Source organism: Coptis chinensis, chromosome 6 (assembly GCF_015680905.1).
Source record: "Coptis chinensis isolate HL-2020 chromosome 6, ASM1568090v1, whole genome shotgun sequence".
NCBI classification, from domain to species: Eukaryota; Viridiplantae; Streptophyta; class Magnoliopsida; order Ranunculales; family Ranunculaceae; genus Coptis; species Coptis chinensis.
Genome location: NC_141461.1, coordinates 94,684,036 through 94,706,387, shown reverse-complemented (window position 1 = coordinate 94,706,387; position 22,352 = coordinate 94,684,036). Strand labels below are relative to the sequence as shown.

Genomic DNA, 22,352 nt, shown 5'->3' with positions numbered 1-22,352 from the left:
CAATCTCTTCTTTAACCTTTAGCTTTCTATCGGGAGCCATACGCCCGGCTTTTTGGCGCATGTGCTTAACACTTGTATCAATGTCAAGCTTTGTGACAGCAACATTTGGGTGTATACCTGGCATTTACTCCAAAGACCAAGCAAAAATGCTCTTGTTCTTTCTGAGTAGAGTAACCATCTCCCTTTGTTCATTTTCTGATAGCTCGGATGATATGAAGGTTGTTTCTTTGCTAGATTCTCCAATTTGAACTTCTAAGAGGCGGTCTATAGTCGGTGGTCCTTCACTTGACGATATGGTGGAACAGTTTATTTGTGGTGCGGATTGTGCTTGAATGACTTTTTGTGAATTGCTTAAAATTGTGTTTCCATGCATATCAGATTGATGGTAATCATCTAATATTCTTTCGTGACAACGGCTAGAAGCCATCTGATCTCCTCGTATTTTGCAAATTTTGTCTAGAGATGGAAATTTCACTGCTTGGTGGAGGGTAGAGACAACAGCACCCATACAGTGGAGCCAATCCCTACCTAAAATTGCATTGTAGGAAGATTTGCAGTTCATTAAAAGAAAATCAATGTTGACCGCCTTTATCCATGAGTTTGGTGGTAAAGAAACTCTTCCGACCGGAGTTCTTTGCTATTCCATCAAAACCGATTATTGGGTTGTTATCTGTGACAATCAAATTTTCTGAAAGTTTCATGTCATTATAACAACCCGCAAAAATTACACTAGCGTAACTTCGGTGTCTATCATGACGCATTTGTACTCGCCATAGACCAATGTAAGCTGTGATAACGACGACATCGTAATGAGGGTGATGGATGCCAATTAGGTCTCTGTCAGTAAAACATAGTGGGCTTGGTTCGATGGTTTCTATGCGAGTTCCTTCAATAAAATCGAAGCTATTAATGTGATATAACTCACGTAAAAATCCCAACTTTTCTCTATGCTCACATTTTTGTTTTGTGCGTGACACGTCATTGATTCTGGTGTGACCAGCTTTGATGACGTTGTAACTTGAGATTGACAAATTCTGTTGAGCACTTTTAGTGCTTAAGAATTCCTCTAGCTGTCCCTTCTCTACTAGCTTTTGTATCTTACCTCGTAAGGATCTGCATTGTTCAGTTTCGTGACCGAAGTCATTGTGGAAAAGACACCATAGATTTTTATCACGCGTAGACTTTGTACCTTCGGGTAAAGGCATTGGAGGGAAAAGCAGATTGCGACTTTTAATCTTCTCATAGATTGAGGCATATTTGGCATTCAGTGGAGTGAGCTTCATCTCTTCTCGAAAATTGTTGGTCTTTTTAAGATCCTGCTTCGGTTGTTGAGTATCCATTGTGCTTTGTTTCTGCTTGCTTTTGGTATCTGTAGATTCTTTTCCTCTAAAATCTTTGTCCCTTGAAGTTCGTGCTGCCGCATCTATTTCAACATTGATGAACTGTAGCGTTCGTGTGAACAAGTCAGATTTCGTCTGGGGAGGATCTCTTACCAGTGAGTTATATATTCCGTTAGTATCAAAACGGATAGCTTCTTTGAATGCGTGAATGATCATCATAGCTGGCACATCTGTGACCCCTGCTTGGATTTGACGAAATCGGACAACGAATTTTGCAAGTGTTTCATCTTTCTGTTGTTTTGTGTTTAGCAAGATATTGACATCTTTAGGCCGAGTCCAATTATGTTGAAATCGATCCGTGAATTGATCTGCTAATTCCTGGAAAGATTCGATAGATCTAGCTGGAATTTCCGATAGCCATCGCCAAAAGCTTCCCCCTTTTAGGGTTGCCGGAAAAAGTTTGCATAAGAGAGGCGCCATCCTTACGCCAAAGAACTAGCCCGCTTTTGAACTCCATAACATGGTTGTTTGGATCGTATACGTTTCATCGCACTTAGGCAACTCGGCTGTTTGAAACCTTCCCGATGTTCTCGCATTTTGTATCGCCAGAAAACGCCCAACGATGTCTTCATTTACGCTAAGTCTTTCCAATGTTTTTCCTTTAGATCCGTGATTATTCATTGCCTTTTTAACGATGTCTTTAATCTGCTGCTTGATATGTTATTCCTTCATTTGTTTGGCGACGGACGACTTGTGGTTGAACTTCTTGACCTTGTGTCATATCGTCCCGCCCGGTTGTTGCCCATATCGGAAACCTTGGGTGCTCACGGATCATGCGAGACCTATGACGGAAGTTTGAAATGTCGGTGCACCGGAGAGTAATCTATATGATGAGTGTTATCTCTATGTCGGTCTTCCGGTTGTGTCTTCTACACCGATTCCTTTCATTCAAGTCGAAGTCTTAGGTCGTGATTCAGATCTTGCCCTCGAGGTCACAGCTCGATTGCCCCAAGTGAGTTCTAATGTTGGGTGGTATCATCCGATCTGACCGCCGTAATGTGCTGCTATTCTGGCTTACGAGGTTTGTATTACCTCGGTAGTATGGCTGGTGGCTTGTTCGGTATGAATCAAACTCACTTGGGGAGATACGACGACTAGTATGTGACCTGTGATGTTGTCTATCGCGCCTGCTATCACGACCGTTGACATCAGGAGTCCTCAATCACCTTAATAAATTGGTTGAAATATGTCGTGGCCTGGATTGATTTGGACGATTTTCAGGGATATCATCAGCGGTTCGAAATCTTTTGCTATTGCTTTGCAAGCGGTGGAATACACTGCGGTTTTCTCCCGATCTTGGGATTCTTGATGGAATAGATGAAGCAGTATCATTGTTATCTATCTGTACTTGCTTCCCTTCATCTATTTGCTTCTGCAAGTCCGCATTATGCTCCTTTTCCCTTCTAAGTTTGTTACGCAGAGCCTCCAGAGTCATTTCTTCATCACCTGTGTCGTTATCATATGGATCTGCAACCATATTTGCATCTGCATCTGGATCTGGATCTGGATCTGCATCTGGCGAATTATTATCATTAGGAGGAGAAGATACTGGAGCCTGTGACCTTGGAAATTTAGATCTGCGCTGTCTTGGTACTGGAAGCAACAAAGGTGGAGCTTGTTGGTTTGATGCAACTTGATCGACCACGAACTTCAAAGCATTTTGTTGATTGTTTCCCTCGATGGTTGTGCTCTTGCCCGCTTGTTTCGCTAGAGATCTTGTTATAGTAGCCATTAACAAAGATTGAGAGAGAGACGTGGAAGAGAGAACGTTAACAAGAACCGCAGACGGCGCCAATTATGTTTGGGTAGGAATTCACCCGCACACTATTGAATCTGCAAGGGGAGATGTTGTATAAAGAATGAGGCGTGCCTTAATGGCTGCCTCATTATCCGAATATGTATCCGAGAATCAAGTCTCTAAAAACGTAGTTCTTTGTTAAGTGAAGAGTCCTATTTATAGAAATAGAAAATAAGAGTCCTGACAGCACAAGGACTCTTACTAGATAGGACTGGTTAACTGAACATGTGACCGGCTCAGATGACTGACTGGGCCGTCCCGATGTCTACTTCATACGTGAGCCATCCAAGTAGCTAACTAGAACTGTGAGCCGTCCAGGTGGCTAAGTGGACATGTGAGCCATCCAAGTGGCTAAGTGGACATGTGAGCCGCCCAGGTAGCCGAGGATCGGTCACTTAGACTTAATATAAAGACTAAGTCCCTAATGAGTTCGTTAGCCAGGGTACGAATGTGGAGGTACGTACACCAACTACTCTTACCCAACCCCAAATTCTCATATCGAAAGCACCACAGATCCTCCAAGCCAACTAAATATCTTGGGCATAACAATAACCCTCTTAGCATAAGCTACTACGCTACCTATTCATATACATAAGTCAATGCAAAGTGCTAACTGATACCACAATGAAATGTTTAGACTTCGGTAGTGTAATACTTGAACATTTTGCATGCCATTAGGGAGTGGTTTGGTTGCTGCCGCTGCCATAAAATGCATAATCGTTACCTTTGGCTGGAGAATTTAATGTTTACCGATCTTAAATTCATTAGGAGTAAGACTTAGGTAGTGTAATACTTACGTTTTGCATGCCATTAAGGAGTGGTTTGGTTGTTGCCGCGGCCATAAAATGCATAATTGTTACCTTTGGGTGGAGAATTTTCAGCGAGCCAACATAAATTATACTCTCTATGAGATCTGAGATAGGCGTATATATATCTGATAAACTACATCTCCATAACTTATTATAAATTTCAAAACTTAACTACCTTTAAAAAAATCATTCTGAAAAGAAAGCATTGGATTTTAGATTAGATAGTCCTAAGGAAACAATAAGTCCAAATCGGCAAATCTAGGAGCAATATACTTGTTCTCTGTGGCCTATTGAGATAATGTATCCCTTAAAAAATGCCATGTTAAATGGTGTGACAACACATCACGTGGATATCCGAGACAACTTGGACAATCTTAACTTGAACTATATATAATAGAAAATCAGTACGTGTTTTCTATTTATAATGGACATTGTTGGAGTTATCCCTCACATGAGGAGAGAAACGATTTGGAGAGAAACGGGCTTAATTCAGCGTCGAGAAGTCGAGGCCAGCCAGATGAGCGCCGCCAGCGCCGAGCTCGGTAACATAGAGGGACCAGCAGCTCAAAGTGGTGGCGCCAGCGCTTCGACCTCAGTCTTGGTAGCGACTTCGCTCAAAGGGAGGCGCCAGCGCTCGAGCATAAATTTTGTGGGCCTTGCTACAGTACCGCGAAATTTGGTTTTTGGAGATAAAAACCAAAAATCAAGGTTTTGGAAAAACCTAACAGAACCAAACAAGTCAGAAGGATTGGAATCCAGACTAAAAACAAAAGAGAGAGAACCTTTACAGAGAGACAACCCTGTAAAGAGAAAAGAGTGATCTAGTAAGGTGAGAGACTGTAAGGAGAGATTGTAATCTTCCTTCCTACTTTATTAAGAACTGGCTCTTGTGGAAGTAGGCATCATTGGCCGAACCACGGTAAATCTTTGTGTTGTGGTTTGCTTTTACTGCTTTACATTATTATCTGTTGTTAATAGTTGTTTAGCGAGTTGGGCATGTTAGTATAGGTTGTAGTTGATATTTAGATTTTGTCCGGAGTTGAATTGTGTTCAAATACAAGTTATCTGTGTAGTGGGGGAACCGATTGGTATTGGTGTAATCCCCAACAAGTGGTATCAGAGCCTTGGTTAGAATAGCCTAGGGTGTTATCCGAATCTTGGTCAGAAGGTGTTTGACAAAATTCACGAGAGAAGATTTGAGGTTAAATAACTTGTAGAGATGGACCATTCCGTGAACACTTTCGTGATGATGAGTCTGAATAGGAAGAACTACACCATCCGGAAAGCCAAGATGGAAGACTTGCTATCTTTGCAAGGACTTGGCACTTCCCATTGAGAATGAGGGAGTAAAACCGAAAAAAATCGATGAAGGTTGAGTGGAAAAAGCTTGAGAAAAGCTATTGGGTACATTCGACAATGGATAGGCGACGATTGTCTTTCACCATGTGGCCCTTAAGAGACGACCTTCATGCGTGGAAGAAACTTCGAAGACTGTATGAGAGGAAATCGGGTGGAAACAAAGTGCTAGTCGTTAAGAAGTTTGCGAACCACGGTACCAAGAAGGTTCTTCAATGTCCGAGCATCTTAATGAAGTCTGAGAATATCATCAATCGGATGCATTTGATGAAGATCAATTTGGGAGGCGAAGTTGAGGCTTTGTTTCTATTAGGCTCTCTACCCGAAAGTTGGGAGACATTAGCGGTTTCTACATGGAGCAGCCAAGGATGGAATTGTTACCATGGAGATGGCTACCACGTCTTTGTTGAATGAGGAGACTAGAAGGAGTGCAAGAAGCAGCTCTTCTCACTCGAGAGATCCTTTTCACGAGAGAAACGGGGAGAGGTCGAAACAGAAAACCATCTCGTTCTAGAGGTGATGCGCGAAGTAAATCTAGGGGTGAAGCTAGAACTCCTAAGCGAGAGAGGCAATGTTACTATTGTGCCCAAAAAAGGCCACTTCCGGATATGAGTCGCGAGAACATCGAAGAGGGATGAGAAGAATAAGCGCGGTACATGAAGACATGGTGCGGAGGAACGGAAAACACAGGCGGGAGATACTACAAAGACTAGTCGGCGACCTAGTGGGAATTGTGTCGATTGTGGTGTGTCTTTGTCTTAGTACCTCATGTCGATATCTGAGTGGGTGATAGATACTGAGGAGCATCCTATCACGTCACACCGCGACGGGGATTCTTCACTACCTACGGTTATGGTGAATATGGTGAAGTAAGGATGGGTAAATGATGGAGTCGAAGATTATAGGCATTGGAGATGTTCATGTAGAAACCAATGTCGGCTACACCTTGACACTCAAGGATGTAAGACATGTCCCCACGACATACGGTTAAGCCTAATTTAATTTGGGAAATTAGATGACGATGGCTTTGTAAACTCGTTTTTGGTAGCGGGGTATGGAACCGAAAGAGGAGGTTCCATTGTAGCAGCGAGGAAGGAAAGAAAACTTGCTCTCTTTACAAAACACGAGGCTAGTTTGTGTAAAGCGAAGTTTAAATCGCGTGAAGAAGAAGCTTCATCCGAACCGTGGCACAAGAGACCGTGGTCACATGGGCATAAAAGGGATGGAAGTTCTTGCTAAGCAAAAGGCCATGCCGCACATTAAAGGTACACATTTAAATACATGTACTCATTGTTTGGTAGGAAAGCAACACGGGGGTGTCTTTCCAAAGATTCCCGTCTCGCGAGAAAGGACACCGTCCTTGAGCTAGTGCACCACGGACTTATGTGGTCCTATGAGAGTGAAGTCCCACCGGGGAGTTTCGTACTTTTGACATTCATTGATGATCGTCCAAGAAAGATATGGGCCTATAGTCCGAAGACCAAGGATGAAGTACTTGGCGTGTTTGAAAAATTCCCGGCATGGTGGAAAGAGGCTGGGAAGTTATTAAAGTGTATTCGCCGGATAATGGGGGTGAGTACATTGGGCCATTTGAAGAGTATTGCGAGTCATGGGATTCGGCCATGAGCGCACCGTTCCCAAGACACCGCAACAGAATGGAATAGCGAGAGAATGAACCGTACCATTGTAGAGAGGATGAGATGCATGCTATCTCACTCTAAGCTACCTAGAAGCTCTTTTGGGTAGAAGCAATGCGTCTGGCCGTGCATGTGATCAACTTTGTCAAAGAAAGCCTCGAATAGTGATTATCCGAGAGAGTATGGTATGGTCAGAGATGTTGATTATGGATACTTGAGGGTATTTGGGTGCGGGGCATTTGTGCATATTCGAAGGATGAGAGATCCAAGCTTGATGACAAAAAGCCAAAGCGATTGCATTTTTCTGGGTTATGGAGATGAAAAATTTGGTTACAAACTCTATGATCCGATTAACAAGAAGGTAATCCGAAGTCGAGATGTTGTGTTCTTAGAAGACCAAACCATAGCAGACTTTGAGGAGGTGAGAAGCTACTGAGGGCTTTCACCAATGATCTTGTTGATTCATAACCAGAAGTTCCTACTGTGGAACGTGCAGAAGGCATTGAGAATGCAGAGAACCATGAGTTTGAAGCTCATGATGAGAATCCTATTGCTCATGATGGTATAGAACCTATTGGTATAGAAGATGCAGATGAGATGCATGAACCACCACCAGAGCAAGTAGAAGTGTATCCTCCTGAGGCACTAGCAGATGGGGCAAGGAGGTCCGACGGAGGAGAATAGCTTCAACGGTATCCACCCACATGCGACGCGCTACTATCGGATGGTGGAGAACCTATGTACTATCAAGAGGCACTTCAAGGTACAGACAAAGAAAAGTGGTTGAAGGCCATGCATGACGAGATGGATTCTTTGCATAAGAATCACACTTATGAGTTAGTTGAGAAACCCACAGGGAGAAAAGTTCTCAAGAATAAGTGGATATACAAAGTCAAGCATGAGGAGAACAATCCTCACCCAAGGCACAAAGCTCGCCTTGTTGTGAAGGGATTCGGTCAAAGGAAAGGGATTGACTTTGATGAGATTTTCTCTCCTGTAGTGAAGATGACTTCTATCCGGGTGGTATTGGGTATGGACGCAAGTATGAACCTAGAGGTTGAGCAGCTAGATGTTAAGACAGCTTTTCTTCATGGAGACCTTGAAGAAAATGTCTACATGGACCAGCCAGAGGGGTTTGAGGTCAAAGGCAAGGAGCACCTAGTATGCAAGCTGATAAAGAGCTTGTATGGGTTGAAGCAAGCACCGAGACAGTGGTACATAAAGTTTGATTCCTTTATGGTGAAGCAAGGATACAAGAAGTCTGCTTCCGATCATTGTGCATTTGTTCGAGAGATTTCGGATGGGGATTTCATAGTCTTTATCATTTTGTATGTGGATGATATGTTGATAGTTGGCCCAAACATCAACAAGATATCCAAGCTGAAGAAAGACTTGAGTAAGTCCTTTGAGATGAAGGATTTGGGTCAAGCAAAGCAGATACTTGGGATCGCGGATCACTCGTGACAAAAAGAGTGGGAAGTTGTGGCTTTTCAAGAAAGCTACATTGAGAAGGTGTTGAAGAGATTCAACATGGATCAAGTCGGCCGGCCGGTTGTCCGCTTGGTGGCGGTTCCGCATGACCAAAGAGATGTGTCCGAAGGGTGAGCATGAGCAGAGTCGGATGGAAAAGATTCCTTATGCATCATGATGGGCGGTTTGATGTATGCCATGGTGTGTACTAGACGGAGATATTGCTTTCGCCGTTGGGGTGGTAAGCGATTTTCAAACCGGGTAAAGAGCATTGGGAAGGTGTTAAGTGGATATTGAGATATCTCAAAGGCACTTCCAAATCGCGGTTTGTGCTTTGGTGGAAGTAAGCCCTTACTTGAAGGCTACTAATCGATGCGCACATGGCGGTGATGTTTACTCGATGAAGTCCACCTCCGGTTATCCGGTTACTTTTGCGGGGAGAGCGGTTTCTTGGCAATCTAAGTTGCAAAAGTGTGTTGCCCTCTCCACTACTACGAAGCGAGTATATTGCAGCCAATCGAGTGTTGCAAAGAGTTGCTATGGATGAAGAGGTTCTTCGACGAACTAGGGCTAAAGCGTAAATAGTTTGTAGTTCTATGTGATCCGGCGAGCCATCCACTTCGAGCAAGAATCCGAAGTTTTCATTCTAGATCCAAGCACATACACGCGCGTTATCATTGGATTAGAGAAGTACTTTCGAAGACAAGCATTTGTGTATCGAGAAGATCCATACCGACAAGAACGGGTCGGATATGATGACCAAAGTCTTACCGAAGGTAAGTTTGATGTTTGTTGTGCTATTGCGGAATGGGCGACACTCCTCCGGTTGATTTGGCAATTGCATGGAGGTATCCCCCTCACCGCTCGGGAGGGGAGATTGTGGAGTTATCCCTCACATGAGGAGAGAGAAGAGAAGCGAGGAGAGAGCGTCCGGGCTTAATCTGTCAGCGCAGCAGAGTTTCGGATGAGAAGCCAGGGCGCCAGCGCCGAGCTCCAAGAATAGGGCGACCAGCTCAAAGTGAGCAGCGCCAGCCTCCAACCTCAGTCTTCAGCGACTCAAGGCTCAAAGGGAGCGCTCAGGCATAAATTTTGTGGGCCTTGCTACAGTACCCGCGAAATTTGGTTTTTGGAGATAAAACCAAAAATCAAGGTTTTGGAAAAACCTAACAGAACCAAACAAGTCAGAAGGATTGGAATCCAGACTAAAACAAAGAGAGAGAACCTTTACAGAGAGACAACCCTGTAAAGAGATAAGAGTGATCTAGTAAGGTGAGAGACTGTAAGGAGAGATTGTAATCTTCCTTCCTACTTTATTAAGAACTGGCTCTTGTGGAAGTAGGCATCATTGGCCGAACCACGGTAAATCTTTGTGTTGTGGTTTGCTTTTACTGCTTTACATTATTATCTGTTGTTAATAGTTGTTTAGCGAGTTGGGCATGTTAGTATAGGTTGTAGTTGATATTTAGATTTTGTCCGGAGTTGAATTGTGTTCAAATACAAGTTATCTGTGTAGTGGGGGAACTGATTGGTATTGGTGTAATCCCCAACAGACATCTCCAATGGGGGGTGTAAACCATATAGAGTGTAAAGTTTACACTCCAAGTGTCAAAAAACTCTTTCCAATGGGGGTGGTATACAGTAGGTAATAGACTATTAGTTGATAGAGGAGGAGGAAAATTCCCCGTCTCGCTATAAGTCAATAAATAGCTCGGGCGACACTTTAACCAACGTCTGAACAAAAAATTCCGGACGTCACTTTAAGTCACGTCCCTTTCTAGTTCTAAAGTCATAATTTGCAATTTTTTAACTCGGACGTTTAAATTAAAGAGAGCATCCGAGTGTAAAATCCAATTTTTTTTACACTTTTCTATTAGCCGGGGACTACAGAGTGTGGATATTTATAGGCTATACAATAGTACGTATGCAATTAGAGTTGTAAAATTCTAATAACACCTACATGGAATCTACGTGGAGGTGTAATTTTACACCCCCCATTGGAGATGTCCTAATAGTTATACTTATAAGACAGTCACAGTCGTATAGCACTTCAAATATACAAAGCTATGGTAATAATGTGTCTACTGGATCAATATTAGAAAGCAGATTGATCAAAATAGAAACATCCGAGATTGATCAACATGTTACTGGGTTTGCTTTTTGTGAAAATTATTTTCCAATTTTTTTATTATTTCTTTTTGGAAATTTGGGAGTTTGTTATTAGAAACATGTTGCGAGAAATTAGAGAATTGGATTCTATCGTTCATGGTCGTTCATGGGAAGTTTGCTTGGTGGTGGGGTGGGTTTTCTTGCTTTGCTTGGTTTCTAGTTTGTTACTTTTCCTTTCTCGGTAATTACGTGTTAAAATGTGTTTGATTAACACTAAACATTTGTTAAGTATACTCTAACTGGAATAAGATCCATACTTCATCATTGAATTTGAGCTTTTTTTGTGTTTTTAATTGACTATCAAGGATATGGCCTAGTCATTTGGATTAGTGTGGGAAGTGGGTACAATCAGTGCTGAGACTACTTAGTGTCGGATCTTCCAAATCGGCGAGTCGTGCTTTAGCATGTTTAAGTTTGGCATATACTAAGTTCAGGGCCATAACACTTAGTTGCTTGGATTGTAAGCAACAACATTTATACTCATTTTCGTTTTTGTTTTTTTGTTTTTTTGTTTTTTCCAATTAACCTTACGAGCAAACTACAATACAAGGTCGAGCATAGCCTAAAGAATTAACAATTTACAACAATAAAATGGTAATTGAGAAATTGAGAAATTGAGCTGACTGTCGAGCCTAGTCATCATTATTCATCTAGTAGACATGGTAACAGTACAGTACCCAATTAAAATCCTAGAAATGGTTTAATTTAAAATCCCAACTGAAACGCCGCCAACATAGAAAAAGTTACAAAACAAGAGAAAACCAAACATCAATATCGATCATCCTTCCACTCGTACTTCCCTTTAATGGCGGCAAAGATAGTTTGATCTGCAGTTCTACCTGTACCAAGAGGAGATGAATATAGTAGTAATCAATCACCACCAGCCTTCCGATAAACATAAGTCAAACCACACTTGCTGCAGTAATGATTGGCCATAAAAGTGCCCGCACCACACTCCCCGATTAGGACATTCTTTCCTCGGCTTTCTGACTTTACGAGTCATCCACTTTGTAAAACTACAAAGCATCAAGCTTAACCTTCTTATGCTTATGCTTAATCTTCTCGGGCTTGGTGTAAGTCTTCTTCTTCCTCTTCTTCGCACCTCCACGTAGACAAAGGACCAAATAAAGCGTTGACTCTTTCTGGATGTTGTAGTCGGCTAGTGTCCGACCGTCTTCTAGCGAAGATTAAACGCTGCTGGTTTGGTGGAATTCCTTCCTTGTCTTGGATCTTCGCTTTCACATTGTCGATGGTGTCACTTGACTCGACTTCTAGTGTTATCGTCTTGCCCGTCAGGGTTTTCACAAAGATCTACATCTTTTTTTTTCTTTGGTTGTAGGTTCTTAAGCAGACTACCAACAACTATCTTCTCAAATATCCGCTAAGGTTTAGCATTTTATTCCTGACAACTTTGAATGCCAAAATATCGTTAAATATTCCAAAAACTTGCACATACCCCGCCAAACAAAATAACTAAAATGATTACTAAGGTGCTATGTCAAAAGCATGCCTATCTAGCTAGGCTAACCCCTAGTGCTTATAGCTCAACTGCCTAAGGTTGCATACGCTGACCAACCGGCGTAAGTGCCTGTAACAGTTATGCAAAAGGCTTCAAGTACGATCAATATTTTTAAGCTCAGTTGAGTTGTAACTCACATTGGCAAGCTTCTACATCGTTAAACTGATTTCACAAACGACGTAGCATGCCCACATAATTGATCGGCCTATTTAAGCCATAACTGGAGTCCAGGCCCTTATGGTAGATTGGTCTAGATGCCCTAACCTAATAGGCTTAAGTTTCTGATCACTTAGTGCAAAAAGAAATACAATAGCCCTACTATCATAACACACATTAGCAGCACTTTATTACCATACGAATTGCTTTAACAATATAGGATTGATAACCTAAGACTCCACTATTTTGGATAGTATTTATGGTTCTACCTTTTCCTTAGTAACTGGTTTTCATGGTTTTCATGTGATTATAGGTACTCTTTTTATCGTCATGTTGAGCTAGAACTGCCCCTAGCGCTGTTTCAGTGATAGAAACATAAAGGAGCATAGGCTTTCATGGCTTTCAGGTGTTGATAAGACAGGTGCGTTCATGAGGTACAACTTCAGTTTCCTTCAGTCCTCTTGACAACATACACTTTAATAGCAGCATGGAAGTGAGGTAACTCACACATACGTATACAAATTGATAGACAACTCTCTATGATGGATGTTCATAGAGTTATAGTACCAATAATCTACGAATCATCACCTAGACCTAAAACATGCTTGATATCTAGACATGCCCACTTTGAATGATGGAACACAGTTGCATACATATTCGTTCATTCACAGACTAAATGCTATTACCATATTCTCTTTTGGATAACTAAGATACACAAATAACTTTATAACACATGAAAGTAATGCAATAGTATGTGTATATGACTCTAATGGTTCTGAAATTGTCTAAATAAATAATAATAACCTGACAAAGGGGAATCGATTAAAAAGAAAAAAAAAAACACGATATAGGATTAGTACTAAACCTAAGGACATCGAATTAAATTGATGATGTTGAAATCAGACGTTGTATGTAATTTCAGTTTCAAACTTCAAAAAATCATACTAAGATGCAAAACAAATCAATAAGGTTGCAAGTGATAGTTTGATGGAAATTGGTAGTCAAAAATTTACCTTCACTACAATAAGATGAGAACTCTTGCATATGTTCATTGACAATGGATTGATGTAGTCCCCTTTTGATAGCAATTTCCATCCCTCTTTCTTAAGCATTGCGAGGCATTCATTGTCAATTTATGCTTTTGCATCTTTCATAACATTGGGTTAAGCATCGTGTAGGATGTTTTTTTAACCTTGTGTTGTTTTTTGCATTCTGCAAAATTTAAACATGACGAACCAAAACAAATATTACTAAATACAATCAAAATATTTTATAAAAAAATAAAAAATGAAGGGAGTAACAAATTTGCATAGTTTAGTTTTTTGCATATAGCGAAGGTCACATATAATTAATTCCATTCAAAAGAAATATATATGGTAAAGGTCTTGCCACTACAGAAACCGCAACACGTTCATTCAACCAAATTCAAAACAAATCATTAAATTTTCAATTAAAGCGCAAAAAAAATGAAAAAAATAAAAATGTATATGACAATGTCTTACCAAAACAAAAGAAATATATATGGTAAAGGTCTTGCCACTACAGAAACCCGCAACACGTTCATTCAACCAAATTCAAAACAAATCATTAAATTTTCAATTAAAGCAAAAAAAAATGAAAAAAAAAATGTATGTGACAATGTCTTACCAAAACAATTAGCGCCTACAACAAAAAGTACAAAAAGTGATTGAGCAAACAATATAATCAAAGTAAACCGTAATCGAGAGTCTGTGGTCCGGCTTGCTGAGTTTGGTCTAACTTTCAGAGAGTAGTACAATGCACAATTTCTCATGTTCATTTACAAAGGACTTTAGTCTTTCACAAAAAACAATACATAACTAAGGTCTATTCATCACACCACATTGCTCATGTGAAGATCGAATTTAAATTCTCAACTGGAGGATAGTCTACTCCATGCCATGCATGTTTCTTGGATTCTCCTCCACTCCATTTTGTGTATATGGAATATAGCTTACCAAGTAATCAAATTTTCATAACAATAATATGACTACCAAAACTAAAGTATAGTTTTAAATACAAATTACCTTGGCAAGATGTTTAGCAAGCAACAGGACCCCTGAAACAATGTATAAGAGTTCATACGGATTTACTGCACACTCAAAACCCTTGAATTTGTCAACGAATATATCCTGAAAGAAATCGACAATTATTGATTAGCATATGATAATTCTTGGCTAGGTGTGTGATGGGTGTTGCCTGTATGCTATGCATGAAAGTCGAAATGGACGGATTGACCATTGTAGAATTTATAGTAATTATGGTTTAACACAACATAGATCAAAATATCTAGGATTGCAGGCAATCCAAAATGAAGACGTTCAAGGCAACATAGATGGCAGTAATGATTTTTTTAAATTAGTAAAAGAGGTTGCATACATAGACAATTGGAAAGAACTCTTACTGGGGACGAGAACTTGAGATGACAATAGCAACTTTCAACTAAGGAGGGAATCCTTACTTTCAACTAAAATTCATACTTGCATGCGAAAAAAAATCAACGTAGGACAAAATGAGTACTACCTACTAAGAAGCTAAATGAAGAAATATTAACATTAACAACTTATGCCAAACTATCTCCCACCCCCCTCTTATTCTTTCTAAATCCAAAAGTTCCTACAAAATATGATACTTGATCTCATTGTTGTCAATCTTGACAACAATGCAGGGCTGTCTTTTTCAACAAATATACTTTGACATAACAGTTATAACAGGTTAAAAACATTAACGCAGTAGATTTTCAGTTTTATACCAGAAAACAATATTAAGAACAAAGGGGATTCAATATTATACCAGAAGCAGCAAGAGCAAGACCTTCAATAATAATCAAAGAACCAAGACCCAACCAAGTTAAAAGAAAAGCAGTCTCATAACTGTTCGGTTCTGGAACTTGAGTTTTTTTCTTCTTAGTTAAAAAATATGGTTTCTGTAACGGGTTCTTAGAATAATCGTTGTTCTTTCTCCACTTCTCTTTTTCTTCTTTCCATCTTTACTTTGAAATGTTGAACCAAACCCGACACTTGGCTTCTTGGTTTGAAAATCTCCATAAAGTTTTGGTGGAGTTTTAGCGGGAATGGGAATAGTAATAGGGAGATGGGAAGAGGGCTAACTGTTTTGAATGAGAAAATTGTTTTGTGGGTGAAGAGATAGACGAAAGAAAGAAAAATTGTTGCGAAGAATTAAATTGTAACCGATATTTTTGCCTAATGACCAACATACCATTTTACTTAAAACCTTTCGAAAATTTATGGGTATAATTTACTCAAACCTGTTTCTGAAGATCGCCATGGAACATTGTGCAAACCTGTTTCTGGAGATCGCCATGGAACATTGTACGTATAATTTTATCTCTTTTTTGCCAAATCTGGAAACGGGGTCTAAATGGTGAAGAAAGATAAGTGATGGAGTTTCGTTATTTTGTTGGAGAAAGAAGATTTCTTAGTATTATTTTTTATATTGTAGATAAACTGGTAAAGATAAACGGGTAAAGAACTCAAAATGGTGCGTCTGTTTCTGGTTATTATTGGGCTTATAATTCTGTCATTGCGTTTTTTCCAGTTTACCCTTTATGTAAAGAGCAAAATAAGAGTGGTGGGTGAAACTTTGGGGTACCCTTGTGATTTAAAAGATTGGTCTAAAACCGGTAATACGGGACTAATAAACGGGGCAAGTTTTCCCATTATATATAAGATATTACTATATAAGACGTTAATGATACTCCTCACCGCACTCGTTACTCTTTGTAGTTGTGGGTCTTTTTTCTTTTTTCATCTATACATTGACCCAACCAACTATTTGGATTTCCACAACAATTTAGAAATTGTAACAAGTATGGTGAGGATCATCGATGATGCTTTCTATGTGATCCGTACAATTTGTCAATTGCACATCTGTTACGTGGCTTCTACATATGAAGTTTTCAGTTAAGGCGAATTGGTAATGGATTACCATGCAAATTATAAAGTTGTATTTGAAAGGACGAAAGATTTATTTGAGACCTTTCAGTCTCCACGTAACGCTAGGGCTGTTTTCGGTCCGGTTTTTACCAGTTCCTAGAGAAATCGTAGATCAAACCGGTTTTATAAAAGTTTGAACCAAAGCCAAACCGAATTTGAACAAAAATCGAGATGAAACCGAATTGAGATAATATTCAGTTTGGTTTCGATTTGGTTATCGGTTTGGGCCTTGCTATTTGGGCCTTCTATTATTAAGTTTCAAATCGAAACCTATATATATATAGACCTACTGATCACCAACTAAATGAATTTTAATAAATATATTGAATAGTATTGATGTTAATTTAAACATATTGACAAGTTATAACGCCCAGGGGCGGATCTACAGGTTGGTTGACCGGGGCTACAGGCCCCCAAACTTCCCAAAAAGAAAAGTATGAACACCATTTACAGTTGATACTACATTGAGTCCTAGAGTGAATTCTGTGAAGCCGTCGAACACCCGTAACGATAACTGATTAAGCTACTGCACTAGTTCGAGCTGGTGTACTTGTTATCCGTTTAGCAGCTGGAGAACCCGATTTCAATACCCCATCAGTGATTGTTGAAGTGGGGATTAATGCGATATGTGAAGGGCATACATGGTATACTCCTAATGCTGGTACTTTTGAGTTACGTAAAGCGATATGTCATAAACTTGAAGAATAGAATGGTATTAGTTATACACCTGATTAGATTTTAGTTAGTAATGGTGCTAAACAAAGTGTACTTCAAGGATTGCTTGATGTTTGTTCGCCGAGTGATGAGGTTATAATTCCTGGTCCGTTTTATGTTAGTTATCCTGAAATGGCTAGAATGGCTGATGCAAATCCGGTGATTGTAGAAACATCTTTGAATAATAACTTTTTGTTGTATCCTAAAGTTTTAGAATCAAAACTTAATGAGAAGTCAAGGGTACTTATTCTATGTTCGCCTTCGAATCCAACTGGATCTGTTTATCCTAGAAAGCTTATGGAGGAGATTGCTAAAATAGTCGCGAAACATCCTAGGCTATTAGTGTTATCGGATGAGATTTATGAACATATCGTTTATGCATCAACTACTCATATTAGCCTTTTGCTTCTTTGCTTGGAATGTGAGAGAGAACATTGATTATTAATGGGTTTCAAAGGCGTTTGCAATGACTGGTTGGAGACTTGGGTACCTTGCTGGTCCAACACATTTTGTTCAAGCTTGTGGGAAGATTCAAAGTCAAGCTACTTCAGGTGCTAGTAGTATTTCACAAAAGTTGGAGTTGCTCCTTTAGGACTTGGATATGCTGGAGGTGAAACTATTGGTTTTGGTAGGGTATGCAATATATTAAACCACACATTTCTTAATAATTGTATCTGGTAGGTAAGCATATGGGTGGAGGGGGACACCCAACTTTTCCGTCGAAAAAAAAAATATTAATTATAATAGTGTATAATTCATCCCAAAAAAAAAATTTGTAGTGTATATTAGTTGTAGCAGCCCCCTTGAGTTGCAATTCTGAATTCGCCCATGATAACGCCAATTACAAGAAACAAGTATTCAAGTGCTCAACAATATGAACCATTTAGCTAAAAAAAATAAAAAAAAACAATTAAAAAAAAAAAAAACTCTAAAATTTCTATATATATCTAGCACCTGGTCGGTTCGATTTATATCGGTTAATTGAACCCCAAACCGAAAACCTAACCTAATAGTTGGTTTTGCGTTTTGAGAACCGAAAATCGAACCGAGAAATTTAATAACCGTTAATTTCACCAGGTTCAGTTCGGTTTTTTGGTTTCCCGATTTTTTTAAACAACCCTACGTACTGCAAGTAAGCAAAATACCATTTCTTTCAGAAGTATGGTATATTGTGTTTATATTTCGGTTTTTGTTCGTATATCTGTCAAAATTGTATTAGTCATATGTATGAGAATTGTTCTTTCACTGGGCCTCCATCTAGAGATTTGTTTTACAACAAATTGGTCCCAAGACCTATTTTCAGGTGCAAATCACTCTCAAAACCAGCGTCTTTTTTAAATCACTCACAATGACAATTTTCAGTTGAAAATAACCCGGAGAACTAACTTTCCGATGAAAACAATCTATAAAGACAAATAGCCCAGATTTAAAATAAATATTTATCGATTTTACTATTTTTGTTGTTTTGCTATGAATAATGAGTGTTCATATCTTATGTTAATGTATGAATATTAATTGTTCATACCCAATTGTTTATTTTATTTTATTTTATTTTATTTATTTTTTTAATCACTCACAAAAACCGGATAGATAAAAGGTCAAGTATACCCTTGACGCCATATTAAAAACCGTTTTGATTGTTAAAAACGGCTTAGACAACTATACCCCGATCTGTCCCTAAGAGTCACTCTCTGTATTTTTTAAACAATTAAAATTTGATTTAGGAGCAATGGTTCCTAATTTAGTTTTGAGTCTTTCTACAGCAACACACACTTTTGAACCGAATCTGTGAACACACTGACGTGGCAAGCAGAGAGACCTTGATTTTCAGTACTTCTTTGACCAATACACATGCACCCCCTGCCTGATGAGTGCTACGTCAGTGTGTTCACAAATTCGGTTCAAAAGATTCGGTTGCTATAGAATTTTGGTTTAGTTTTTCTTTATGCTTGACCATTGTTTCTAAATTGCTACTGTTGTATTCTCTTCCCTCCTTCTGAAACCTCAATTCCAAAACCACCTCCATGTCTTTTCACACCTCCTTCTTTTTCCCAAGCTTTCTCCTTCATAAAAAATACTGAATTCTACTCTGCCCCTCCTCCTACTTCTCATCCTCCTCCATCTTCTACTCCTGACCATTCTTCTATTTCAAGGTTCCCCTTTTTTTAATTCTTCAGTATTTCATTTTTTTAATGTGTTTTTATGTTTGATATTATGTATGAAATGCAATGAAACTGAGATTCCGATTTTGTTTGTGATGAAAGTTTGTGCTTTTGGTATTATAATATGAAACTAATGTGCCCAATGCCCTGTTGTAACTTGTAATAATAAGTTGGACTTGGACTTGGACGTTTTTTTTTTACTTAAGAGCGGAGTTTGAGTTGGCGTTTGCTTCTTTTCCATTGCGTAATGACTGCTGAGTGCTGAGTGAGTGAGTTATCTCTATTCAAACTGCTTTTCATGCTGTTCTCTATTTTTGGTTTTAGTTCGAATTCAGGTTTTGTTATTTGTTATGGTGGCACTAGTCTATAACTCGTATATGCGATGAATGGTTTCCCGTTTGTTCACCGGCAATAGTTGTCTTAATAAGGTTTAAACTCTTTTAGCAGTTGGATCACTTGGATGCTCACGATAATAGGTCCAAGGCCACGAGATTAGTATGAAGAAACTCCTGTCTCTTATGAAGATACTGAAAAAAAGATAATAACAAAACAGATTACATACTATACCTTGCACCAAAATGATAAAACGTACATATTTATGCACTTCTAAACCTATAAACCCCCCAACTAATTGTATGTGCTGGAATAATAAGCAGACAGTTCATTCCTATTGCTGAGTTCCAACGGAAAGTGTTTCTTTGATTGAATGCAATTCCTTGAGGACATCTTTGATGTCCATTCTCTCAATCATTAGTTCCTTTGAACATGCTACTCCAATTCTCAGTATGCGACTTAAGCAGTCAATTGTTCCATTTACTGGATTACTGGAAACTTCTGTCTGAGTATTTTCCTCTAGCAAACGTGTGTCGATGATGTCCATCACCTGTTGAGGTAAAGCCGTTTTAGAGAAGTCATGCAGAGTGAGCCCTTCCTTAAACATGTGATCTGTTGGTCTCTTTCCTGTGAAAATCTCTAGCAAAAGTATACCATAGCTATACACATCGCCATGTGCAGACACCCGAGCACCCATGCCATACTCTGCAGTTCATTCATAGACTTGTTAGTCATAAATTGATTTGGTCAAAATTCTTCAAGCTCTGTATACAAAACTTAATTAAAACATAGTTTTATCATTTAATTACAATTTCTCTCCGTAGTATGTAAAATGGAATCAGCGACAAATTAGTGATAGTAATAAAAAGATGTACCTGGAGGAATGTACCCGATGGTGCCTCTAATAGCAATTGAATTACTTTCGTTTTTGTTGGAACTGCTAGTGCTCTTGGACAGAAACTTCGCTAACCCAAAATCCCCCACGTGAGAAGTCATGTCTTCATCCAGAAAAACATTGCTCGACTTTAGATCACAATGAACAATAGGTCTTTCACATTCGTTTTGAAGATAATCCAAAGCAGAAGCTACATCGATTGCTATATCCAATCTTTGGTAGAGGTTCAAACTTTTTGGTACATCTTTTCCATCTGAACTTGTATGCAACCATCTTTCCAGACTTCCATTAGGCATGAACTTCAAAACAAGAGCTCTAAAATCATTACCATTAGAATCCACACTTGAACAAACTGTTAGGATCTTGAGTAGATTTCGATGACGAATTTCTCTCAAAGCTTCACATTCTGCAATGAAACTCTTGGATGCTCTAGGTTTTGTGAGGTTGAGTACCTTCACAGCAATAGGACATTCATCTTGCTGGAGAATTCCTTTGTACACAGATCCGTAGCTTCCCATACCAATCAAATTTTCCAAAGAAAATCCATTTGTTGCTTTATGAAGATCATAGTAAGAAACCCTCTTGATATCTCCCATAAGTTCACATGTTAGTTGTTTTTCCTTTGGTTTCTTCTTCAAGCAGAACATAAGGAATAAAACCTTGATGCCTTTGGTTCGCTTGATGCTCTTGGGCCATTTGTTTCCTTCTAGGTCTTCTTCCTTCTTCTTCTTAACCACCATACTAGAATAGAAGAATACAACACCGCCAACAATTAAAGATGCAACAATCAACCCTGCAACTGCTAACCCGATGATAACTGTAGTATGAAGTTTCCTGTAGTGTCCCGTGCAGGCCTCAAAAGGTGCTCCACAAAGTCCCCTATTATTTGCGTAGTTTTCTCGTGGGAATGTTGTATTAAAAGAAGGAATTTGGCCAGACAAGAGATTGTTGTTAACAGTGAATTTCTTGAGGCGGTCGAGGTTACGGAGTAGTGGAGGGATTTGACCTGTCAAGCGGTTGTTGTCGAGCTTAAGAACATTGAGAAAAGAGCAGTTGGAGAGGCTCAACGGTATTTCACCATAAAAACTGTTTGAGGAGAGATCGACGGATGTTAAAAAATGGACGAGTTGGCCAATGTTGGAAGGAATGGGACCAGATAACTGGTTCCTAGAAAGATCTAAACCACTCAGGCTCGTACAGTTTTCAAGACCCTTGGGGAAGTCGCCTTTGAGGCCCATGTCTGCGAGACGGATGTTAAGAACTCTGTTCTCATCGTCATGCCAACAATCAATCCCGGTGAACTTACAGATGAAGCCCTCAGTTTGGTTATTAAATTGCCAGGAAGAGTTCAAGTAACTCAAGGGGTCTTGCAGGGAGTCTTTTAGGGTTTTCAGGCAATAAATATCAGTAGCGCCACCATGGCAAACTCGAAAACTCAAGAAGCAGCAAAAAAGAACATGGAAAAGAAGAGCAACAATTCCGTTGAATAAATTCATTACAAATTTTCCCGAGGAACTCACTTGGAATTGAAAGTGGATGGCCCAAAACCTCACTAGAGATTATTAACTAGATCAGTTCGTAACAGTGTTAAGAAAAAAATGATTAATAAGAAAAGAAACTTAACAAGAATCAGCTTCCTCAGTCAGTACAGATGACATTTCCATTAATCACTGATTTACAGAAGCACCAAACACAAGAAAACCCACCACCAAATGACCAGTAGTCCTAAAAAGCAAAAAAGTCTGTGATCATGCATGAACATTCAAATCCAGCAGCAGCATCACCAAAGTCAGCAACCAACTGTAACGTTTAAATGAAATGGAATTGCATGCAAGGGAGAGATTGGTGAATAGTGATAACCTTTTAGCAATGCAAACAAAAATACTGATAACCTGAATGTGAATGCAGTTCCTTAACCATGATTATATATATTTTCTTTTGTTTGGACACGCGATCAGGTGAA

General features: G+C 39.4%; 2 protein-coding genes and 2 pseudogenes across 2 annotated transcripts; 1 reads left to right on the top strand and 3 right to left on the bottom strand.

The window, feature by feature from the left end:
* Positions 1-572: 572 nt before the first annotated feature.
* Positions 573-1,820, bottom strand: LOC147495637 (uncharacterized). Its single transcript, XM_086568437.1, has one exon. It carries the CDS (start codon positions 1,818-1,820, stop codon positions 573-575), a length of 1,248 nt encoding a protein of 415 aa, XP_086424563.1.
* A 9,686-nt stretch (positions 1,821-11,506) lies between these two features.
* On the bottom strand, positions 11,507-11,953 carry LOC147495636 (ubiquitin-ribosomal protein eS31 fusion protein-like; annotated as a pseudogene).
* A 4,207-nt stretch (positions 11,954-16,160) lies between these two features.
* On the top strand, positions 16,161-17,680 carry LOC147495635 (bifunctional aspartate aminotransferase and glutamate/aspartate-prephenate aminotransferase pseudogene; annotated as a pseudogene).
* A 1,979-nt stretch (positions 17,681-19,659) lies between these two features.
* On the bottom strand, positions 19,660-22,352 carry LOC147495634 (probably inactive leucine-rich repeat receptor-like protein kinase At5g48380). The gene is made up of 2 exons (XM_086564245.1): positions 20,370-22,352; positions 19,660-20,199 (listed from the first exon to the last, which is right to left on the bottom strand). The coding sequence occupies exons 1-2, from the start codon at positions 21,883-21,885 to the stop codon at positions 19,829-19,831; spliced, it is 1,887 nt and encodes a 628-aa protein (XP_086420371.1). The 5' UTR covers positions 21,886-22,352; the 3' UTR covers positions 19,660-19,828.

Excerpts from the sequence above, each read along its gene's own strand:
- LOC147495634 (XM_086564245.1), bottom strand. The coding sequence starts at position 21,885 with ATGAATTTATTCAACGGAATTGTTGCTCTTCTTTTCCATGTTCTTTTT. Across the intron at positions 20,200-20,369 it reads CATCGGGTACATTCCTCCAG|AGTATGGCATGGGTGCTCGG; the intron begins GTACATCTTTTT and ends AATGAACTGCAG.
- LOC147495637 (XM_086568437.1), bottom strand. The coding sequence starts at position 1,820 with ATGGCGCCTCTCTTATGCAAACTTTTTCCGGCAACCCTAAAAGGGGGA.